Raw genomic sequence first — 17382 nt, 5'->3', positions numbered from 1 at the left:
ATTTGAAGTAAATTATCATAATACAAAGTGGCCATAAAGATCTATCATCCAAACTAGAACACTAGAAAGAGTATATAACATATGTTAAGTGAGACTATCCCCAAGCAACCTGGGATGTATGATCACTCGACCCACAAAGATTTAAGTGTGATGTGTGTGACTACTTACCATATTTCCCTCCCCTGAATACTGTAGTTGCCAGATCTCTATGGGCTAATTTTAGTCTGGCAACAAATCAGAGCCAGACATATTTAGTTCAGAGTTAGTTCTGTAAAGGGGGAAGAAGGAGGGAGGTAAAAGCAAAGGGCTTAACAAAAAATTCCAGAAGCATTCAGGCAATGGGAACAACTTTTAATCTCAATGCACCAGTAAGGTTTGTGGGTTGTTTTTTGTTGTTGTTGTTGTTTTTTTTTTTTTTTAATACTTGATCTGATTGATTCTTATCTGGAACATCCTGGAGTACTTTCCTACTGTTTTTTCATCCATCCCCCACCCCATACTATAACTTTATTTTTTAAAACTGATAGGCAATTACTCATTCACTCAAAACTAATTAAGTGACCCATGTTAATAAATGTCACGTTGAGCCCAAATCATGATTTTGTAAACCAGAGCAGGAAGTCTTCAACTGTGTTCTAAAAGTTATAAAACAGACTAATCCTTTGAGAAGTTAAAATGGTTAAAATATACCCAAACAATATTTGCCCTATAACTGGTTAAAAATATATACACATAAAAATAAACACACAGAGAGAGAAATCACATTTTCTAATAAATATCATAAAATGAAACTGGAAAATTTATTTTTAAAAACTTTAACATAGATACAAAGCAATTTTCAGAGTCCTCTTAATATCTTGAATGCTGGGACCTGGAAGAAAGCGACTTTAATTAAAGAAGTATACGTTGGTAAATGGCAGCACTTTACATTGGTTTTAAAGAGAACTACTTAAAACAAAAAAATTTATTTTTTATGTTAAATACTCAGTAGATTAATTTCCTAGGGCCGTGGTTGGCAAATTGCGGCTCTCGAGCCACATGCAGCTCTTTGACCCCTTGAGTGTGGCTCTTCCACAAAATACCACGGCCTGGGCGAGTCTATTTTGAAGTGGCATTAGAAGAAGTTTAAGTTTAAAAAATTTGGCTCTCAAAAGAAATTTCAATGGTTGTACTGTCGATATTTGGTTCCGTTGACTGATGAGTTTGCCAACCACTGTTCTAGGGCTTTTACGATTAAAAGTTTGTCATCATTCTAATTTTACCTAAAATGTAGGTTTTGTTTTCTTTTCTTAATATAAGTATCCCACCATATGTTCATTCAAGCACGAAATGTTTAAAACTTCAAAGGAAAATATATAATTATCTCTTGCAAAATCTGTCTCAATATTTCAGGACAAGTTCCACCCATCTCCCCCTACTTCAACTGTTTCTTGGTTTAGTGATCATCACTCAGATTCCCAAACTGCTGACCTCATAAAGTTGGTCTCTTAGTAAAGGTACTTGAAACTTGGTTTAGAGCAGTGGTTCTCAACCTTCTTAATGCTGCAACCCTTTAATACAGCAGCGGTCCAACTGCTAGCAGGGTTGCCTAAGACCATCGGAAAACACGGTATTTACAATACGATTCATTAACAGTAGCAAAATTACGGTTATGAAGTAGCAACGAAAATAATTTTATGGTTGGGGGTCACCACAACATGAGGAACTGTATTAAAGGGTTGCGGCATTAGGAAGGTTAAAAACCACTGGTTTAGAGATTAGACACCCAAACCGCTGATCTCACATGGTCTCTTAGCAAAGGTACTTGACATTCAGGCTATATAGAAAGTGGCCTATAGATACTTGTTTCATCGATAGACTGTTCCATAAATCCCAGTAGGCACAGAACTATAAAGAACTGTCTGCTAAGTTTCCCCATAAAAACATCAATTAAGATATTTTCTTGTCTTAAGATAAATATTTAAGGAGAAAAAAATTAGTTTCAAATAACTGATTAGAATTAGACCTCTCTGGCTTTTACATTCTCTGAGGACTTCCTTTAGTAACTTCAATATCTACAAATATCTTGTATGATTCCAAGAAAAACAAAAACAGGACTATTTTAGCAAACGTATAAAACAAAATAGTATGCAATGAGAAATTGGTTTCACAGAATAATCAAATGTTTGCTGTTACATTTTTACTAGTTATAAAAATGACTTATCCTTTAGTAAAAGAAAACTTTCTACTTCATTTAACCTAGCCAAATAATTTCTTGTGGCGTATAGTTTAGGCAATGCTTATGTAAAGAAGAGAAGCATATTTAAAAGTAGACCAAATTAAGCATAAATATATGATTCAATGAAATCTATGTCTAAAGCAAAACTGTAACATAACATAACCACAGGAGAAAAAAAGTAAAATCAGATATTCTACAAGAAATAATCATGACATAAGAAACCCAAAAAACCACAAAGTTTTTAGTGTTTCTTTACAAATAAAGAGTCTACATCAATAAATGTTCCTCATATATTATTTTTACTGTTGAGTTCTTCTAGAGTCAAAGTCCACAATTCAAGCTTGAAGCATGTGCTTTTAGTAAATAAAATCTATCGCAATTAATAAGCATTCTCAGGTAAAAAACTACATAATGGAAATTTGTGGGGGGAAAAACTATATTTGTTTACATAGTTTGTAACAGTATTAACATAGTTGGGCACTGCAATTCTAAAATGTCTTGGCACTGCATGAAACTAAGCCGGAAGGCCAGAGTAGTTAAAGGGTATAGAAAAAAACAGGACAAATTTAAGACTATGCCCATTTGACTTCATTAGCACAACCTGAACTAATAATGGGGTCCAACTCTGAATGGGTCAGTTAATATATTTAAAATGTCACTGATGAATTATATAAGGCAGGATAAAAGAGACCTATTTTACTATACTCAGTTATTACTCATTTTTTTATATTTGGGAATATGTGAACACCTTTTTTCCTGAATTATAAAGGCTGAGGAAATGTTGTATTGAGGGCAATATGACCCAAAGTATATTTCTTAGCCTTTTAATTGCTCCATCGAGGACAATTAACCACTACAGAAATTTAATAAGCAGAGGGACTACTAGTGTGCCATTTACTGGCAGATGATGTCGGGGAGATACATGGAATACCACTAGATGCTTACTAGGAAGCAACCAAGAGAATATACGTATGTGCCTTGGGCTCAGGAGGGGGGACAAACCTGCCTTTTACTGCAACAGTCTATTGCTGGCATACAGCAGGTTACAAAGAAACTTGCCATAGTAAGAAAGAAAAGCTCTTTAAGATTTAAAAACCAAGTCATAGAGCAGAAAAATGGATAGTTCAGTTCATACAAGCCAGGTCATTTCCACAATTGTCGATAGACACTTAATTCTGAATTACTATATAACTTAGTTTAGTTCCCATCAATGCAATTCAAGATTAAAAACAGAAAGATGGCAGGAAATTATTTAAGTATGGTATTATCTTAATATAAATCCAAAAGTCAGGTTTTACAATTAGAATTGAGAAGAAAAATAAAAATTATTGTTCTCATGATATAACTATAACTCCCTAATTTTACAGTTAAAACATAGGTTTAGGCCTATGTTCACTGTATAAGACTACCCCCCACTTCCGAGGCAATACCAGTTCTTTTTTTAATAGACCACCTCTCTGACTCTGGCCAATCTGAGCAGGCTTTTTACTAGAACAAAAGCCTGCTCAGATTGGCCAGAGTGCACTGTGTTCTAGTAAAAAGCCTGCTCAGATTGGCCAGAGTCAGAGAGGCGGTCTATTAAAAAAAGAACTGGTGTTGCCTCGGAAGTGGGGGGTAGTCTTATACAGCGAATATAGGCCTAAACCTATGTTTTAACTGTAAAATTATGGGGTCGTCTTATATGCCGGAAAATACGGTACTATTTTTTCCTTTCATAAAATGTGTTTTAATTGATGTCCTTTGGTCAAAACAATACCACTTTCAGGTAGAAGCCCACCAAAAAAACTTTATTTGCTTCAAGCCTTGCTCAGACCTGACATCAAAGGAAATCTGCCTAAATAGGATAAAGAGTAGTCAACTCAATATTGGTCACATTTTGATTATTTGTCTGCTCCACTTTGTTCTTTATCTTGTTTCATTTTTACTTTTTAAAAATATATTCTAATTGATTTCAGAGAGGAAGGGAGATGGATAGAAACATCAATGATGAGAGAATCACTAATGGCTGCCTCCTGTACACCCCCTACTGAGGATCGAGCCTGCAACCCAGGCATGTGCCCTTAACTGGAATCGAACCCGAGATCCTTCAGTCCCCAGTCTGACACACTGAGCCAAACCAGCCTAAGGCTCATTTCTATTTTTTTAAATAATGCCATATCTCACTTGGAAATTTTTTTTTCATTCAAATTACAACAGAGATTATCTATACCTACTGCCATTGCTCCTCATTTGATATACTTCAGTTAAGCCCCTACCCAGTATGTTCATTCCTCTGTAATCTATGAGACTCATGGCCAGATGTTGCTTACTCATTCTGGTAGGTCTCTTACTCCTGCAAAGACTACCAGCACCTCAAAACAACTTCATAAGTCTGCCTTCTCTTAGTGGGGACTATTTATTAGTTGACTCATTTTCAACAATTTTTCTTTATTAAAAAAAAAAGTTTAGTTTCTCTTCTTTAAATAAACTATTTTTAAAAGATGATAAAAAAAAAATGAGGCCGAAAGTACATCCTAAATGGACTCAAACTGAATATTTTTTGAAGGTGAAGATAATTCATTATTTTGTTTGCCTTTTCAAATACTAATTACAACAAACTGCCAAAATATAGTATTAGATTTAATAAATGAGTAACTAACTAAATAGACGAAGATTTGCTCAAAATATTTAACTCACTTAAATATATATATTTTTACTAAACCATGTCATCTTCTATAGACCTAATGAACATATTAAAGTTGTATAGATAGTCTCATTATATCCAAGAGCCTCTACCTAGGAGGAAGAAAACATGTGAACAGATTATTACAGAAGTTAGGTATAAAGTACTCCGAGAACACCCTATATAATAAAAGGCTAATATGCTAATAGACTGAATGTGGAACAACCAAACAATTGGTGGCTATGACATGCACTGACCACCAGGGGACAGGCAAGAAACATGGTGTCAAGAGCAAGTGGCAGAGCACGAAACATGGCAGGCATGGCCTGTAGTGGGATGGTGGAGCAAGTGAGCAGGGGTGCCAGACCAAGGTGGGGCACCAGTTGCTGTCATGGGGCGAGCCTCTGGTGGTTACCAAAAATTCTCTGCTCCCGAGTGCCATGGTCCTGCCAGGTGCTCGCACCTGCTGCCAGCATCGGAGCCATCACTTGCACCTGCTGCTGGCACTGGCCCTGATCACGGACCCCGTCCTTAGGTGCAAGTGGTGGCTGCTGGCCCCAACTGCCCCTCAGGGCTTTTCCACCTATCCCTGCTCCTGAGCTGCGATCGGGGCCAGCGACCGCCTCTCACACCCATTGCCAGCACCAGTGCCAGAGCAGCTGCTCACACCCGCTGCTGGCGGTAGTCCCAATTGCTTGGTGCCATTAGCAGGTGCTAGTAGTAGCTGCCGTCCCCAATCACCCCAGAGGGCTTCTCCACCTCCCCCTGCTTCTGAGGAGTGATCAGGGCAGCAGTGGCCACTTGCACCGCTGATGGGGCTGGCCCCACTCATACCCACTGCTGGCACTAGCCCCAATCACTCTGCACCATCAGCAGTGTGAGTGAGGCCAGAGCTGGTAGCACATGGGAGCGGGGCTGCAGGCAGAGAGACCAGGGGCTGAGGTAGGAGGGGCCAGGCAGGGGCACAGAGGATGGGCCAAGACCCGCCCCTATGCCCACCGCAGCCTCGTGGCCCCACAGTTCCTTTCAAGGTGCACGAATTCGTGCACTGGGCCCCTAGTAATAGATAATAGATTCCACAGTGAGCAAATTGTTCATAAGTGATCTATCACTTTGTGATAAGTGGCTACACAGGCTATTTTCATGGGAGAATATTAAATTCATCCCCTTCAAGATCTCAAAAATTATTGTAATATTTCAAACACTCTTAACTTTTCATTAACTCTCAAAGGCTGAATATACCATGTTTAGCCCCTTTTCATCATTATACACCAACTATATAGCTTACTATTGTGATTACAGTCTCTAAGACACCACCCAATAACAGAAAAATACTAGCAGAAAATGTTACTTTGTTCCACTTACACTAATTCTCTCTCTCTCTCTCTCTCTCTCTCTCTCTCTCTCTCTCTCTCTCTCTCTCACACACACACACACACACACACAAAAGGTCCTCTTTTAAAAATACTAAACCATGTCATCTTCTATAAACCTAATGAACATATTAAGTTGTATAGATAGTATCATTATATCCAAGAACAGTTTATAAAAGAATTAGAAGGGCCACTAGAATATACCTATGTCTAAGGAAATCCAGACAGTGAGTTCTATGCTATTAGTTAAGTGGGCAATAAGTTATGTAGAATGGGTCATCTATTAACTTCAAATCATTTAAATGTCACGGCATTTCATTGGGTCATGCTGAGAATGTACTGTGCTATACTATAAATAAGAAAATAAATATACCATTTATTAGTATTTCCCCAATAAAAATTCTTTTTAATGTGAACAATCATGATATAGGAACCTTTTAATAATCAGGTATTAAACCAAGCATTTTCTTTATCCACAGGAGACAATGACAAGCTCTACTCTAAATCATAGTATTTAGTAGTTATTTGCACTACTCTAAGTCAGAGTAAAGCAAAATAATTTATTTGAATTGAAAGTAGACTATCCAGGAGTAAGTATCTGAACAGGTAAAGGTCTAAACACAGTCTTTAAAAGTTTAAAATCACCTTTTCCTCCATAATCACTAGCAACATACTGCAGTTATTGGCATACTTACCACACTGACTGAATTTTTCTTTTAGTTTCTGCCAAGTCAAGTCAAAAGGCAGCTAGAATGAAAAAAGGTATTAGTAACAGATATACATGGCACAAAATAATTTTAAGTATACTTTATATTTAGTTGCTTACATTTCTGACAAATATCTGGTTGCCTTTGGAGCCTATTCTGTCTCTCATTCCGCTTCCCATGGGACCCGATAAGAATCCTCGGTCCATATCGATGCTTCTTTCCAGTATAGCTCCTATACCTGGTCCCATTCTATCAAAGCTGGAGCTCATCCGATCCAGTCCCATCCCCATTCCTCCAGTCACACTGTTCATGCCACCCATTCCACCACCTGGATTTTCAGGAAGGGATGAGAGGATTTTGAAGTTTGGTGTTTTTATTTTAAAATCAGAAGAAGGAAGAGGAAAAAAGAGAAGAGGAGGGAAAGAATCATTTTTGAGAAAGAAAGGAAGAGAAAAATTAATTTATATAATTAGATAATATGTAAGCATAAAATTATTTTCATACACACAATATAAGAATCTTCCAAGAAACAGAATTTAATTTGGCATACATTTGGTTAGTTGAATGGCTAATTGAATTTCTTAAGTTTAGCCAGAATATAATACATTATATACATATATTTCTATAAAGTTACTGTATACTGATCATAAAATTTATCAAATACATTATATAGGTTTTCTACTGTTTATCCATTATGTTATAGTGTTTATCCTCATTTTTATTTAATAATGCACCAAGCTTAAAAATTGCTAGGCAAAAATAAATGGGGCAAATTCAAATCATTCAACTCCAACACACCGTTACTCTCCTACATAATATTCTTTCCCTAGCTTCCCTTTCACCTCAGTTTCACATACAATTTCTCTTTCTGTATCAATCCAGTTTTCAATAACCAGGGAAACACGTAACTTTTAATCTCAATGTTATACAAAACTTGAGGAGGTAGCAACAAAAAAATGAAATCATATCCCTTTAGCCAGAACTTGAGAATTTAGCTCAGAGCACATACGTACTTCATTCTATGTGTTGCATCCTCTTTAAATATCCTAGTCCTACTCATTTTTAAAACTTATCCTTTTTTCTCATACCTAAAATCCACATACATAGAAATTTTAAAAATTAACATCACCCTCAAGTTGTCTTTCAGTAGATAATAAATATAAAATTAGCTAAAAAGCATAAACACTGAGGTGAAAACCAGAAGGTAGGGAAGTTACCATTAATAGGAAAATAGCCAAGGCTGAAAGATGATGAAAAGAAGGAATAAAATGAGAAGCAAAGAACAATGGAAATAGGTATCATTTGCTGACAGGATTTATGAATTCACTCAGTTCAAATATACTGTGTTTCCCATTTGTAAGATTTTAATCAATTAAAGGAAGTCAATAAACTATGGAGAGCTCAGAGACACAATTCAATAAGCAACAGAGGTAAAAACTAAGCCGTGTGTTTAGCCTTAAGGTAAGGTGTAAAACGTTGTAGTGGAAACAGATGAAGAGATTCAGCACTCCCCAGTGTTTCAACTACTCTTGATTCTACCACAGGAAAGATTTAAGAGGAGAGGAAATATGCATCTCTTTCAACCTTATCCCTCAACTTCAGGAGGTCTCTCTCTAGAAGAATTTTATGTGGGGAAATTCACCTGTGTCTTCCAAAAGACAAAAAAGTTGTTCGCAGGTGAAATAAACTAGAAACCAAAAGCAGTTGTAGAGAATCAGCAAGGAAACTAAGTTGGTGCAAAGGTAAAAGTTGTTTTTGACACATGATCAGAGAAATCCCCAGTTGGAAAGGAGATTCTGGGGGTTGGCTTATGGTTAACACATACTGTGGTGTTAGTTTAGAAATATCAAATAAGTGAAATTCAAAGTTACTTTAGAAATTTCAGTGATCAAATAGAAAAGGTCAGTAAGTATCAAAGTTTCTCTAAATTATAACAAGACATCAACATATAAAAACAAAGTATTACTATACTACAATAACTACTCTTGCAGTCATTTGCAAGCACACAAATATTACTGAATAAATTCTAGTAAAATTTAAACCTACTTATTCCAGATCCTACAGGACCCATGTTAGAAGCTCCTATTCTTCCTGCAAACCCTCCAATCATTGCACTGCCTAAACAAGGACGGAAAGATAACACACTAATTAATTTAAATAATCATACTTCAAAAGTCCCAAGGTACTATGCTCTCAGAAGATGTACAGTAAAAGTATAGTCTTCTATAAATAGGGTTCAAATGTGTAAGACAGTGAAAAAGATAGCTAGTACATTAAAATCCATAAAGTATTTTTCTTCTAGCAATAAATTGTGTGAAATATTATAAATTTCCAATTTTTCACACGAAAAGGAGAAACATACTTTGAAAACTATAACCTGGGTAAAGAAAAGACGTATGCAGCCAGCCTACCAAGTCTACCAAAGGAATCTCCAAAGCCTCGATTTATTCCAATATCACCACGTCCAAAATCTCTCTCCATGCTACTAGTCATTGCACCACGGTATAGCTCTGAAAAAATCATGCAACAAATTAGCCCTTTTTCAAGTATATCAATAAACAGTAATCCACTGAAATTATAGTGACAGCAAAAGTGACAAATATAAAAAAGGTCTGTGATTTACCCAACTTACCTCACATGCCACATATATCTCGTTTCACTATGCCTGTCCCTATTACCAAGTGCTCACAAATGCCCTCTGAAGACATCTATAGTACCCACCCCTAAGTATGGGGAAACATTTTTAAATATTGAGTTAAACAAAATATAGCATATAAAACCCATTACATACATTTACCTACCTCCCATCCGGCCAACTCCTCCAAATCCTCCCATGCTATTCATTGCTTCCAGACCACCAAACCCAATTCCTATGGAATAAAGATAATTTTGAGATGTGGCTCTCAGTTGTATAGCTGAAAGATACATTTGTAAAGTTAAGTCTCACCAGTAAGCTCTTCATCTACCCTACCTTGTGCACATCACCTTCTATATCCCTTACGTATGTACCAGGCTCAATTTTCTGCTATTAGCCTTTAGAAAGTGAGCCAACAATAAATCAAGACTTTTTTTCCCTTGGAATTCTCAACACAGTTCCTTGTTTACTAAAAGTGGTGATGGGTACATACAAAAAACAAGTGCTTATACATACCTCCTCCAATTCTATTCATTCCTCCAAAACCTGGACCATCCATTCCCATACCTCAAATAAAATACACAGTATGTACTTCAGTAATCTTATTTTTATGACTGAAGAATGATATAATGTAATACAATAAAATAGATACCACTGGTTTAGACACAATGGAACACTAAGAGAAGCAGCAGGACATGGGTGGGATGGTTTAAAGTGCTATGCCACAGCACATGTCTAGTCATGACTCTTCAAAAAGGCTTCTTTGAATATTTATTAGACAATAAAAAAAAAATTCTCTGGTCACACTCATGTTCACTTAGAAAATACCTAGGACTAGATGTTTATTGTTTATTTTTGCAGAACAGACAAAAGATAACCCTATCACTGATCCCCCCCTCCCTCACCCCTTCCACAAGACAAACACAGAAGTATCACTACAGCAGATTTAGACATCAGGTCAGACTCCGCTACACATGATAGCTAAGGGAGCAATAAGAAGTTAAAGAATAAAAATAGTATGTATTTAAGAGGTTGGAAGGTCTAACAGTAAGGAAGAAAATCTCCATCTGTTTGGATCAAAATGATTAGCATAACTATTCCCACAACTTAAAGTGTAGTTATAGCATCTCAAAAAAAAAAAAAAAAAAAAAAAAAAAAAAAAAAAATATATATATATATATATATATATATATATATATATATGAATGAATCGGATCACTCTTAGTTTATCAATTAAAATAGCAGTTCCCAAAGTATGGTCTGGGATCATGGAGGGCCCAATAGGTCAAAACTATTTCACTCATACTAAGATACTATTCGACTGTTTTACTCTCATTCTCTCATGAGTATAATGTGAAATTTTCCAAAAACTACGACATGATATATGATAGTGTAACAAACTAAATGCAGAAAATAAAACAGCATCACTGTCTTGCATTAAGCCCAACATTAAAGAGATGTACAAAAAGGTAAAACAATGCCCTCTTCTAATTCTTCTGTGTTGGAAAATATATTTTCCTCAAATTTATGGCCCTGGCCAGTGTGGCTCAGTTGGCTGGGTGTTGTCCCATGCACCAAGCGGTTGCTGGTTCAACTCCTAGTCAGAGAACATTCCTGGAAAGCAGGCTCAATCCCAGGTAGGGGAAGCAGGCTCAATCCCAGGTAGGGGGCATGGAGGAGGCAGTTGATCAATGTTTCCCTCTAGCATCATGGGTTTTCCCCTCTTTCCCTCTCTCTTTCCTCTCTCTAAAAATCAACTTTAAAAATATTTTTAAAGTATATTTATGTTAACAGAGTGGATTTATTATTTTTAAATGAATTGATAAATGTTTTAATTTCTCATATAGTAAATATTAATTAATATAATTATATAATCAAAAGTACTTTGGAGTCCTCAAAAAATTTAAGATTATAAAAGGGTTCTGAAACCAAAAAGTTTAGAAACCAATCTTCAAAGATAAACTGTAAGTTAGTTCAGGTGAAGAGCTGAATACTACACAAAAAACTACCTACCCAACTAAATATGCAAATTTAAACTGTTTATTATATGGTAGCCGTTCAGCCATTCCACCAATAATGTATATCCATGATATGCAAGGCACTATGTTGAACATTCACCTTCTGCCTTAAACCATTTCAAAACTCCACAGTACTAAAAGACCAGCCACAGTACAGCTGGCCTCAGAGAAAACCTCCTGACATTTGCCCATCCTTTTTCATGTTCTCTGCTCCCCAAAAGTTTCACCCTTTTTCAAACTGCAGTGACATCCTAAATATCAACTATAGGCTTTAAACATTATTACAAACTAGTGCATGTAAGTTTTATGACCTAGCAAATGCATAATTTAAAAAGAAATAAAGCTAAAGTACTTACCAGTTGGACCTAAATTTCCCATTACACCACCTATGTTCAACTGGCTGGCACTAATAGGCTGTCCACCTGGGCCAAGTCCCATTCCAATGCCTCCAAGACCACCTGAAACACAAATATAAGAACATTATCAATCCATCTATGATTATTTGGTTGGTACTACATTTTTTTAAAGAGCTATATGCCTGTAAATTTAAATGTAGTATCCCTAAAACTTGTAAATAAGACCAATGGTTCTTGTTTTCACTGGAATGCAGCACTGAACCCTCACTATAGTACTATCTATAATAATAAAAGGGTAATATGCAAATTGACCAAATGGCCAAAAAGAATGACTGTCCAGATGACCACGCTATGACACACACTAGAGCCAGGCCAGCCAAGGTGCAACATGATTGGGGGGGGGGGGGTGTGTGTGCCATTGTCCCACAATCACCCCACAAAGGCAGGCCCAAGCTATCTGGCCAGCAATGCTGTGGCAGGTGGCTGGGGCCTCCCTCTGTGGGGGCGATTGATTGTGGGGCTCCCGCACTGTGAGAGGGCGCAGGCCAGGCTGAGAGACCCTCCCCTCCCAAGTGCACTAATTTTGTTCACCAGGCCAGCCTCTAGTTTATAATGAGAGGTATTTTATGAAGCAGTGTATCTCATACCCCAATTAAAGGCATATGGAAAAGGAATAATAAAATACCAAGAGGATTTTGAATATTGTATCACCTTATATGTGGCATACATATCTAAAAATCAGACTTTCTCAAATTTGTAGAACCACTTAAGATCTAAGAATTCCTTTTTAAATGCTCCAACTAAAAATTATCATGAAAATATTGAATAAAGAAAATGTTTTATTACCTACTTTTATCTTTGACACAAATACATATTTATATTTACACTAGAAAACTGGTTAATGAAATTCATACAAGGATAGGGTACCTAAGCCTGGCTGGCGATCAGGGCCCATCAGGGCCTACCAGCTGCCAGCCAGGGCCTCCCTTTATTTTGCGTCGCCCCCTGGTGGTCAGCGCACATCATAATGAGGGATCGAACTCCCAGTTTCCCCGTGGAAGTCCAGAGGGGATACTTTGAATATTAGCCTTATATATAAACTAGAGGCCCGGGGACGGGCAGGAGGGGTGTCCCTTAGCCCAGCTTGCACCCTCTCCAACCTGGGACCCTTTCAAGGGATGTCCGACTCACAATCCAGGACTGCTGGCTCCCAACGGCTCGCCTGCCTGCCTTCATGATTGCCCCTAACCGCTTCTGCCTGCCAGCCTGATCTCCCCCTAACCACTCCCGTGCCAGCCTGATTGTCCCCAACTTCCCTCCTCTGCCAGCCTGGTCACCCCTAACTGCCCTCCCCTGCAGGGTTGATCACCCCCAACTGCCTTCCCTTGCAGGCCTGGTTCCTCCCACCTGCCATCCCCTGCTGGCCAACTTGTGTCCACATAGGGGCAGGATCTTTGACCACATGGGGGCAGCCATATTGTGTATTGGAGTGATGGTCAATCTGCATATTACTCTTTTATTAGATAGGATAGAGGCCTGTTGAACAGGTTGGGGCCAGCTGGTTTGCCCTGAAGGGTGTCCCAGATCAGGGTGGGGGTTCCCTTGGGAAGTGGGTTAGCCTGAGCAAGAGGCCTGTGGTGGTTTGCAGGCCAGTCATGCCTCCTGGCAACCCAAGCAGAGGCCCTGGTATCTGGAATTTATTTATCTTCTACAATTGAAACTTTGTAGCCTGGAGCGGAGCCAAGCCTCATGCTCACTTGGTGGCGGCAGCCATTTCTGTTGGGGTTCATGTATCTTCTATAATTGAAACTGTAGCCTGGAGTGGAGGCCTGGGCTGGTCAGGGTGTTCGGAAAGTTTTGCTTCCTCCATTGCCGGGGGCAACCCTAGCCTCCCGCTCTTTCCAGCTCTGTGGCTGCCCCCATTTCTGTTTGGATTTGTTTACCTTCTATCTATGTTGTATCCTTGAGTGGAGGCTTAGGCCAGCAAGGGCAGGTGGAAAGCTTGGCTTCTTCCATTGCTAATCCTCCTTCCTGCTCTCTGTGGCCATAGCCATCTTGAATGGGTTTATTTGCATACTCGCTCTGATTGGCTGGTGGGTGTGGCTTGTGGGTGTAGCAGAGGTATGGTCAATTTGCACATTGCTCTTTTATTAGGTAGGATGGTACTTGTGTTTTCACATCTACTATCCATAAATGAGGAAATTTTTGAGACCTTAGTTTACTTCCACAATGCCAGTTAGCTATGGGACTAAGACTAGAGTTTAAGTTTTCTGTTCCTAAATCCAATATTCTTTTTACTACTTCTCTTCAAAGAAAATAATTAAAGATAGAACTAATTAATATTTAAATAGGAACTGTTTTATTCTATCTTTTTTGTTGTTAATCCTCACCTGAGGATATTTTTCCATTGACTTTTTTTACGGAGAGTAGAAGAGAGAGGGAAAGACAGAGAGAAATATTGATGTGAAAGAATCACATCAATCAGTTGCCTCCTGCTAATGAGAAGCCTACAACCGAGGTCTGAGCCCTTGACCGGATTCAAGCTCAGGATGCTTTGGTCCTCAGGCCAACACTCTATTCACTGAGTCAAACTAGCTAGAGTTGTTTTATTCTACTTTTTTTTTTTTAATCAATCTTTATTGTTCATCTTATTACAAAGGTTCCTCATTTCTTCCCCCCTCCACCAGGTTCCCACCCCACCCTCCGCCCCCTCCCCATCCCCCATTGTCCTCATCCATAGGTGCAGTTTATGTTCAGTCTCTTCCTCCCTCCCTTTCCCCGATAGTAAATCCGTTTTCAGATAGTAAATCAGTTACTTAGCATTTTCTCATATCAATAATACCTCCTCATGCCCAATGATACATTTCACACAAAAGACATTTCCAAATAGGTCAACCAGCCTCATTCAGGCCCCACCCAAGGCACTCACAGATCAACACCCCAGCGCTATACTAACTCAACACATCCAGATCTAAGCCTTCATCACTTGATTCAGCAGACCCTCAAGTTCCCGCAAAAGTTTCCAGCCATGTCTGAGAGGCAGCCGTGGGGCAGGGGCAGGCGAGGAGCGAGCTGTTCCGGGCCTGGCTGCTATGGGCCTGGCCTCTGTTGCTCTGGTTCGTTCCACAACCAGCTGCTCCGGGTCTGGTCACTGCCGCTCCCGACCTAATTGCTCTGGACTTGGCTGCTGCTGCTCCGGGCCTGGCCGCACCCGACCCGGCTGCTCCGGGCCCGGCCGCTCTGGGCCTGGCCGCTCCCAGCCTGGGAGCCGCTGCTCTGGGCCTGGCCGCTCCCAGCCTGGGAGCCGCTGCTCCGGGCCTGGCCGCTCCCAGCCTGGCAGCTGCTGCTCCGGGCCTGGCCGCACCCGACCTGGCTGTTCCGGGCCTGGCCACTCCCAGCCTGGCAACCACTGCTTCAGGCCTGGCCGCACCAGACCCGGCTGCTTCGAGCCTGGCCGCTCCCAGCCTGGCAGCCGCTGCTCCGGGCCTGGCCACTCCCAGCCTGGCAGCTGCTGCTCCGGGCCTGGCCGCTCCCAGCCTGGCAGTTGCTGCTCCAGGCCTGGCCGCACCAGACCCAGCTGCTCCGGGCCTGGCCGCTCCCAGCCTGGCAGCCGCTGCTCCGGGCCTGGCTAGCTAATGTAGCAATTAGGGGCTAAGAAAACCACATACTTTTTTTAAAAAGTAGAGTACAGAAGCATGTGCTAAATTGGAAAGATCAATGTGACCTGGTCAAGAAAATCCTTTTTCAGCTCAGTCCCTTAAAATGGTCCAATTGAAAGCAACAGCACATCCCAAGGATCGGGCCTAAACCAGCAGTCGAATGTCCGTCTCACAATCTGGGACCACTGTCTCCTAACTGCTCACCTGCCTGCCTGTTTGATTGCCCCAACTACCCCTCCTGCTGGCCTGGTCACTCCCAACTGCCCCCTGGTGCCGGCATGGTCACCCCACGCAGCCTGCTGGCTTGGTTGTTTGGTCGCCCCTCACTAACCCCCCCTGCCAGCCTAGTCACCCCATGCAGCCTCTCCAGTCGTCTGTTTGGTTGCAATGGTCACTTAGGTTTTTATTATTATAGATTAACTTATACAATACTGATGCCAATCCCATGAAATAGGTACTATTATTATCCTCATTCTATAGATGCTGTATTGAGACACATGTTAAGTATAGTACATTGTGGTTTTATAATCCTTTGGAAAACATTTTGATAATACTGATCAATGAGTACACTTTGAGAACCTATAAATCTACTTCGGGATATTTATCTTAAGGAAATAACCAAAAATATACCAAAGATTTGTATACAAAAGTGCATGAATTACTCTATTTAGGGGAAAAAGTTAAAACCCTAAATATATCTAACAGTGAAATAGTTATGAAGCATCCATATAATAGACTATTATACATCTGATAAAAAATATTTGGGAAGAATTTTCAACATGGAATAATATTTATACTTTATTAAACAAAACAAAAAATACAAAATTATTATATGGCAATTATCAACTATGTAAAAAATATACATAGAAGGAAAGACTAGAAAAGAATACCAAACAATGTAATAATGGAGGTTGCTTGTGGGTGGTAAAATTATAAAGAGGATTTTTTTCCCCACTCATGTATATAAACTAACCAAATCTTTTAGTATATATTATTTTTACAATGAGGAAAAGCTACCAAAGAGAGAAAAAAATGGCAAATATTTATCTTCTCAGTCTTCCTAATCAATCATGCCAAACTATCTCCATAGTTCTAAACTAACTCCAAACTTTGGGCAGCTTGGAATATAGGCATGAAAAAAAAACATACCACAATTCTGCTTAGCATATAATGAAATTGAAAAACAATAGCCTGTATTGTTTCTAATGGGTTTTACTTACGAGGTAATTGCGGTGTTTTACTGTCATGTGAACGATAGTCTTCATGAGGGACAGACTTGTCATCCTATTTGCAAAAACAATAATTATAAGGTTACTATATAACGAAAATGATCTGTAACATAGAGGATAGCAGATAAAAGATTTGAAAAATTTGGAGAGATGAAGTGATATATAGGAACTCACCATTTTCACATGCATAGGTCTATCAAACAAAAACTGCCCATTGAACATAGCTGTTGGTTCAGTTAAGGAAAGCCAGTTAAGACAACTATTAAAATTATACTTGAATACAAACACATTTTTAATAATCCTATTGAATCAGACTATCTTTAATATTTTACTTATTTGTATTAGTCTCTTCCAAATACTCAAAAACTTCAATTCTTTGTTTTATAGTTTGATTTTATATATAAAATATAATATTTTACTTCAACCATTGAAAAAAAGAAAATTAACAAGTCTTCATTTAAAGTAACTGTATTAATTTACAATAGACTGCATAACTGTCAAGAGCATGTATACATAGTTAATTGT

General features: G+C 38.9%; 1 protein-coding gene across 6 annotated transcripts in view; it reads right to left on the bottom strand.

Annotated features, from left to right (window-relative positions):
* Nucleotides 1-17382, bottom strand: part of MYEF2 (myelin expression factor 2) — a 39171-nt gene that overhangs the window by 4083 nt on the left and 17706 nt on the right. Inside the window, exons 7-15 of one of the 6 annotated variants that reach the window (XM_084888960.1) lie at nucleotides 17032-17081; nucleotides 16849-16912; nucleotides 11970-12071; nucleotides 10112-10162; nucleotides 9762-9830; nucleotides 9372-9470; nucleotides 9007-9078; nucleotides 7080-7288; nucleotides 6949-7000 (exon numbers count right to left, since the gene is read on the bottom strand). In XM_084888960.1, the coding sequence (XP_084745086.1) occupies nucleotides 6949-7000; nucleotides 7080-7288; nucleotides 9007-9078; nucleotides 9372-9470; nucleotides 9762-9830; nucleotides 10112-10162; nucleotides 11970-12071; nucleotides 16849-16912; nucleotides 17032-17081 (768 nt within the window). The remainder of the gene's footprint in view (nucleotides 1-6948; nucleotides 7001-7079; nucleotides 7289-9006; nucleotides 9079-9371; nucleotides 9471-9761; nucleotides 9831-10111; nucleotides 10163-11969; nucleotides 12072-16848; nucleotides 16913-17031; nucleotides 17082-17382) is intronic. The other 5 variants (XM_084888962.1, XM_084888961.1, XM_084888964.1 and 2 more) reach the window with 5 other exon arrangements.

Source organism: Pipistrellus hanaki (assembly GCF_964339955.1).
Source record: "Pipistrellus hanaki genome assembly, chromosome: 1".
Lineage (NCBI taxonomy): Eukaryota > Metazoa > Chordata > Mammalia > Chiroptera > Vespertilionidae > Pipistrellus > Pipistrellus hanaki.
Note: the sequence above shows the minus strand (reverse complement) of the source record. Positions and strands in the feature narration are given on the sequence as shown.